Source organism: Lathamus discolor, chromosome 6 (genome assembly GCF_037157495.1).
Source record: "Lathamus discolor isolate bLatDis1 chromosome 6, bLatDis1.hap1, whole genome shotgun sequence".
NCBI lineage: Eukaryota > Metazoa > Chordata > Aves > Psittaciformes > Psittacidae > Lathamus > Lathamus discolor.
The window spans coordinates 84683133-84690683 of record NC_088889.1 but is presented as its reverse complement, the minus strand read 5'-3'; the positions used below and the strand labels follow the sequence as shown (position 1 = coordinate 84690683).

Here is a 7551-nt window from a genome sequence, read left to right as displayed (position 1 = left end):
ACTGGCCAAAAAATTAGAAAATGTAATCATTTATCTAAAAGAAATCAGAAAGTAAGCAGCAAAACTGCAGTGACACTCTCACATATTGTTCCCTACTGTGATGCTGCTATTGAAATTTTTCTCTCAAATCTAAAAGCAAAGATCTTTCATGAAGGGTTCAGGGCCTTTTGTCTCAGGGACAGCTGGGCAGATCACAACTCCTTTGCTTCACACATACGCGACTAAGCAGGATATCAGAACCTTGCAAAACTGTAAGATTTTCTCTGGAAATGTACCAGACAAAATACTCTCCCCAACCAACTGTTCCAGTGGATTGACATAATATTATTTTACCTCCTGTAGCAACAAATTCACTGTGTAGTTTGGGTTTGGGGTATTTTCCAAACAACAGACCAGACATTCTGGGTGACAGAACAACTACTATCTTCCCTTAATGGTTTACTATATAAACATATTTGACCAGGGTATTTTTAATATTTGTTTTGTTTAGTGCTCTGATGGTGAAACTCTATCACATGTAGCGTCTACAGATGACAATTTATCACATTTAAACATTCATTAAAGGCATCTCTTCAGAAGTTAGTAGTGTTTCATTTCATCTGACTCCTGGGATCACGCATATCAGATAGTGGGACTTTTTTTCCTGCCCTATATCGTATGGAGAAGTTGGTACTTTCTGCTTAAATCAGAAGAAATTTAATATCACTCTGTCCTTTTTGCCTATCTGGCCACTTATCTTGTTTCGTTTGCAAATATCATATGTATTCTCTTGAGTTAAAAATAGTGCAAGATGATTAGTTAGGCAAGTTCATTTGACACCATTCCCCCTTCGTGACGCTGAAATCCAAAATCTGTATATGGTATACAACTTAAAGTATATATATGCAAGCTCAGCTCTGCTGCAGACACACAGCAAGTTTGTTCCTCCCACCTAGATTGCTTCCTTACTCAGCCGAGAAGACCACAAAGGTAAGCTGATTAGATCCTCTCCTTTCAGGAAAAGAAACACAAAAGCAAAATGCTCCCTGAATGGAAAGCACCTATGCAATTGAAATACCTGTTCTTGTATCAGCTTCCAATATGTTGTATCTTTACAAGCTAACATAGAACAGAATCAGCATTCAGATTACGGGATGGAAAAAGACAGGAATGATGCCCCTTGTGAAAAATGCTGCATCTTCAGGTTTTCCTTAAACTCTTCTCCCTTTTTAATCCTGTCAGCAGTGAGAATTAGGTGAATGGCAGAGCTCCAAACTATCTTGTCTAGTGCTGAGAGGGTGAAGTACTTTGCACAAGAAGCCACTGGCACAAAATACGTGCTAGCAAACCAAAAGTAACTCATCTACCTTAGCTGGAGAAGTACCCATTGCCATCAGCGTGGATTCTCCATTGTCTCCTTACACCTTCCGAGCTATTAAGGGACTGAAAGGACTGGCAATTTCCTCTGCTGCAAACCAACAGGTACAAAGGCAGCCATTTAATATTTTAGGTAAAGTTTAAACCTGTGTGTATATCTCAAACCATCTCACAGACTGTAAATGGTTACAAGCATTGGTTTCCTTTTCGTGAATGCTGCTTTCACGCTTACACAGGAAGAATGATGTTGTTGAAGATCAGTTTAGGGATTCATGATATTTTTCTTCTCGTGTGGCTTTCAAGAATAACTTTTCTATGCCTCAATTCCCCTTCCCTCATTAACATGAAGCTACTTTACAGTAATGTCACTAACTGTAATCATAAGCAGCCTGCAGTGGTGTTTGCAGTTTACCAGACTGTAAATGCATCAATGCTATGTTTACTCTAATAAATTGACTAAAAAGTCAGGCCTGTAGCATTTTCTTAAGTGACAAATATTACAGTGGCAAACTATTGTCACTGTATTGGTGGCTGAATGGGAGAAAGAGTATCTTTTATCAAATGTTACTGTATCAATGAACACCTCCTCCACTCTGCTAGGAACAAATACTAGGTCTCGATACCTCTGTTCAAAGTACGTCAATATACTGAAATGCCAAAATCTGGATAAAAATCTGGTTTATTACCACCTACATGCAATTAAAAAAACCCACCACAACATACTTAAGAAAACTTTTTTATAAAGCTATCTTGAAATGTAGTCTTTTAATGACACAGCAGCCCAGCAAGCCAAATTTATAGTACAGTTATATTTATCATTGCAACTAAACAGAGGAGGAACTTACTCTCCAAATTCAGATTTCCTTGAAATTAGTAGAATTATTACTACTTATTCTAAACTACTGTCATTCTTTGAAAAGATCAATATATTTATTGATAATAATATTAGATTTTTTAGATTCCAATCACCTTTATTCCAGATATAGTTCTAGGGGACATACCGAGCCTTATCTTTTTATGTGTGCTGGTTTTAACTGAGTAATAAACCACCTCCACGAAAACCCACACAGAAGTCATGCAGTTTTGTGGTGCTAGACACCTTTGACTCACCCCCCCAGTGCAGCACAGGCATCAGATCTTCCTGAAGTCCCACACTCCCACATGCAGAATTCCTCCCTCATTACCTAGCTTTAAGTGGAAGCAACTGCTGCAGACATCTGTTCCAGTATGCTCTGCTTACAATTAGATGAATAATGTATCCCCTATCATATACTGTCACAGCAGCAACTTCAAATAGAGCCATGAAAGAGGTAGAGAAGTCATTTTAATGACCAAGTAGCTCACATTTAATTTATTTTACAGTTCAGCAATGGCCATCACTGACATCCTTTCTGCTAAAGATATTGAATCTGCTCTCTCCAGCTGCCAGGGTAAGGAATGGTCTCTGCAGCCAGAAGATGTGTATCATTTTTATGTCTTAAGATGACATGCCTATCATTTTCCCGTTAGATTCCTTCCCCATGAGATCTCTTTCTACCTACATTACAGTACAGCCCCTTGAATTCAGAAAGTCTCCTGAGTGATTATTTGGTGGGTAACAACATTCCCCAAACACAGAGCAGCAATTAAAGGGTCACAGTTTCAGTTAGAGCTGGCTTAGCTTTGAACTCTGACAGTTTTTAAGCCTTTAAAGATCTATATTTACAGAATTAATTATCAGAATGTCAAAAAAAAGCCTCAGCTTGAAGAATCAAAGTGTCATTTGTGAAGTAATGACCAGTCTCAGTTCTCTTTAAGAGTTCCTCGGTGAGATCAAGTCCAAATGCTCAAAGAGCTAGTTTGACTGGGAATTACCTACTTTTCTACCCAAATTTTTTACTACAGTAAGGACTAAGTGAAGTGAAGTAAGAATGAGAGGTTGGTCTGTAAGACACAGTAGCACCCTCTAAATATTTATTATTAACTGCATGTGACACATTGCATAAACCCTGATTTAACAGTGTGCATTGTAGCAGAAAACCTCGAACTGGCTAAAAGGATGTATGACCATGGGCACAGAGTGATTAGAAAGGGAAATTACCCACTGTATCTTTTTCTTTGCTACACTGGTGCACAAGTGCAAGAGGAGTAGGCTGATGCTTAAGAAAAGATATACATATTCCCAAGGAATATATACTGTAGTAGCAACTTCAAGTGAAAATACTTAAACTTCTGTTTCTTCCAGCTGATGGCAGCTTCAACTGCAAGTCTTTCTTCTCCATGATTGGTTTATCCAGCAAAACTCCTGATCAGATAAAGAAAATTTTTGGAATCCTTGATCAGGACAACAATGGTTTCATCGAAGAAGAAGAGCTTCAGTAAGTACTGTACAGCTGCATATTTCTTGAACTAGTGTAAACCTTTGAACTTGCTAGCTGTCCTAGAAGAAACTTACTGTCATTTTAAAAAGAAAACACAATTCCTTGTCTCAATTCCTTGTATTTCTTCAGATAATAAGAGCAGGCATTACCTTACAGGTTTTTTGGCATGGGTTTAAGAAAACCAGAAATACCAATGTACTAAGGACATTTTAGAGAATAATTCTCAAGCACAGCACTCTACCCTGTTCTATTTTAGACTGTTTCTGAAGAATTTCTCTTCAAGTGCCAGAGCCCTCACCTCCGCAGAGATCAAGGACTTTATGGCTGCAGGTGACTCCGATGGCGATGGCAAAATTGGAGTAGAAGGTAAGACTTTGAGAAATTCATAAAATTCGTGGTTTAAAATGCATGAATTTAGGGCTTCATTTAAATGGTGGCATGAAGAACACATCCAAGTACTCTGGCGTGGTACTTTCTGCCACAATTTTTATACTAGTGAATACTCCTTTAGTTTCACAGCTTTATCCTTATTTGGTTATTCTCCTGCAGCAACAGCATATTTAGGCCCAATGTAGAGCCTATCCCTCCAATCCATAATATCAGCTGTGGGTTTTATTCTGTTATGTGTCTGATCCATAGACTCAATGTGCCAGATTTTTAAAGCATCCTGAACACCTATCCATTCTTCGAATTTCCATTTTGGCTCTGCACTTCTGGCCATATGACACTTCCATTTTTAAACATATTTCCACCTACATAAACTTCTTTCTTCATCTACCACTATCAAACATTGGCTAATGCTACTGAGTGGTTTAATTCAGGAATGTAAGAGAAGAGTGGTATTGTTTTTCGAGGCTAGTACTGCTGCAATGCAGCACGGAATTTTGTGCTAGAGAATGATCTGATCAGTGCACATTTCACCAGGCAGTCCTTCTATGAAAAACTAAATCAAATTCCTAAAGAAAAGTTCACAGGGATGATGTGAACTGGCCAGGCTATTTCTTCTAGAAATCGCTGCAAAGGAAAATAGGACATTATGCATCATGTATTAGAGATGAAGTCACTGAAAACAGGGCTGTCTCAGCTGAAGTAGGACAGGTGGCAATAACTCTAACAGACACACGTGCTAATCTTAGCCAGAGTTTGGGAGGAGAGAGAGATACACTGTTAGAGGAATTTGCTTTAGCAGCAGCTTTTACAGCTTCTGTTTATGAGCCCTAAATAGGGCATTACATTATGCAGATCTTAGCCCTTAACCATTGCATCTCCCATCCTGAAATTACATCACTACTGATATTTTTTCTTTGGAATAACAAAGGCAAAAATCCCTCCTACTGAAAGCTATGGGATAAACCTAAGTCACTCTTTGCTTCCTTGGCTATTATCAGAGTATTTAACGGGTTAAAGATAGTTTACCTTTAACTCAGGATTTCCCACAAATATGGATTTACAGACACACTCCTCCTCTCTGCACTTACTCTTTTTAAGGAGTGAAAAATCTGTTACGCCCCCAGAATCTCAGTTTAGCAGTAGCTTGTGTAGTGTTATAATAACTTTGAGAGCCCTTCATGGCTAGGAGTTTAAGTAATTTTTATCCGTCTTTTCTAAAGATGTCAAAAAACACTTTCATCTCGTTTTACTCCCTGCCTTTCTCATTTTCTTCCTTGACAGAATTCCAATCTATGGTGAAGGCATAAACAGCATCAGGCCAAAGGCATCCTTGGACTGACTCTTCCAATTACCTCGTCCAACAAGCACTTCGCACTCAGCATGTGTTTGTACATTTTTATATTGTTTCAGGCATTAACAACCCCTCAAGTTCACACACCAGATTGCTGAGAAATCTTGCAATGTACAGATGTTTGGGTCATGTGGTATTGTTACATTTCTGTTGTAAAGAAAGCACTTTGTGATTTTCAACCACTCATAATGTTGAAATTGTGGCTAGAAAAGGGGAGATAAAAAAATAAGACAAAACAAACAACTTGGGGGAGGGGAAAGCAGCTTTTAAGATTGTGTTTAGGTTTCCATCCTCATGCTTGAGGTATGCTGACTCACCAGACACAGTTCTGATGATATTAAACAATATGACATCTTTTAAGGCTTGATTGTAGTGACTGAGTTTTATTTCTGCTTAATTATCTGATCCTTAAGAAAAAGTAATGCTAACAACATAGCTAAAGCTAATACATAGTAAGACCCAACCCTGAGAATCTGAGAAAAAAATTAAGAGGAGCTGCCAAATAGGTAATTTTACAGAAGTAAGTACTAGGCTACAGCATGCATCATCAGAAAGTTTTTACGGCCTAAAATGTAACTCTCCCTTAAGAAGATTTATCTTTCACAGAAATCTAAGGCAGCTGTTAGATAGAGGATAAGGGTCTAATCCTTACTCTGACACTGTCTTAAGTCACAGCCCCCTGACACGGGCCACAGGCCTGGAGGTTTTTCTGTGAATCATGAATATGTTGCTTATTATCTCTTAATAGGTACAAAACAACAGTACTTTCCCACATTTCTGAATTTCTGTTTCCTGCAGATGAAACAACAGCTAGTCTTGCTGTTTATATTATCTTAGAGCTCTGTTACATTGCTAAATAATGGCCATTACTCAATTCTTTCATTTATTACATAAATAATCACCTATACAATCCATAATATTAGCAATTTTCTTCAGTGTGAAAATTACTAAGAATTAGTCTTTCCTTTGATAAGTGTCTTACAGGATTTAGAGCCAGTGAGAGGATTGTCCTCATTAATGGACAAAGTAAATAATGTTCATAGCTAAACGCAGAGCTCAATAGATTGAATAGATGTTGTGTGTTTCTGGCTGAGTGGGCTGGAAATTTCCCCACCAAAATTTAGTTGTCTCTTTTCCCATCTATCATGATATGGTTCCAGCTCACAAGTAGACTGTCATTTTAATGCTCCCTGCTGAAACTGGATGATAATTGTAACATAATTTGGCAGCTGTTTTGAAGAAGAGCAGAAACAAAGCCTTCTGGAACTTTTATGTAACATTCAGTGTTGGCATTTCCATGAATTGCAAGATGATTATGTGAGGCAAATACAGCTCACTCAGACCCAGGCATGGAAGAGAGAGCTGTTCAGCAGATTTAAGACAGCTAATGCAAAAGAGGAATTCTAGCAATCAGACTCACTGAAGCCTTGGCTGAATTATAATGAATATAAATCCTAATTCTGTCCTCACTACCTTTGATGTTAAATCTAGGCTTAAATTATAGCTGCTGTTAATTGCAGCACTGAAATATTTTGCATAATGATGAGACTGTTGATTCCTTTTACCATATTCATTTTCCTATCTGCTGAAGAAAAAACCCAGAGCAATCCAGATCTGCAGCAACAGACAGATGTAATGTATACATTAGCTCTTCACGCTGCTAATCACTAAAATACCATGTCACTAGTTCACAAGCAGATGGCACACACAGTACCACAAGTGACAAACCTGATGCTGCATTCCTTGCACATCTGAAAGTCTTATGTGGAATGCAAGAAATGCAAGACTACATAGTGGCCTATCCTGTATTTCAGAGATGCTAAACAACTGCACATCAATGTCTTCTGTTGCCACGAGGGGAAATTGAGTACTTCTGAGAATTTGGCAATTCTTGTGTATGTTGCAACTTTATGTAAAACTTAAGAGAATTTTATTTATGAGAAAATCTATTCTTCTTAAACAGTAACTCATGGCAAGAAGATGAGTTTTAAATCTTAATAAAACCATCCAGCCATTTCATTAGAAGGAATTACAGTAGAACTCCAAAAAGTTCCCATTTACATAAAAGCCCATGGACTGTTCAACAAAAACAAT

General features: G+C 37.9%; 1 protein-coding gene across 1 annotated transcript; it reads left to right on the top strand.

The window, feature by feature from the left end:
- The first annotated feature begins 805 nt into the window (after positions 1–805).
- On the top strand, positions 806–5817 carry LOC136017835 (parvalbumin, thymic-like). Its single transcript, XM_065686494.1, is given in 6 exon segments — positions 806–935; positions 938–969; positions 2719–2786; positions 3581–3713; positions 3973–4082; positions 5388–5817. Coding segments are annotated over 6 exon segments (447 nt in total). The 5' UTR covers positions 806–857; the 3' UTR covers positions 5414–5817.
- Positions 5818–7551: the final 1734 nt, after the last annotated feature.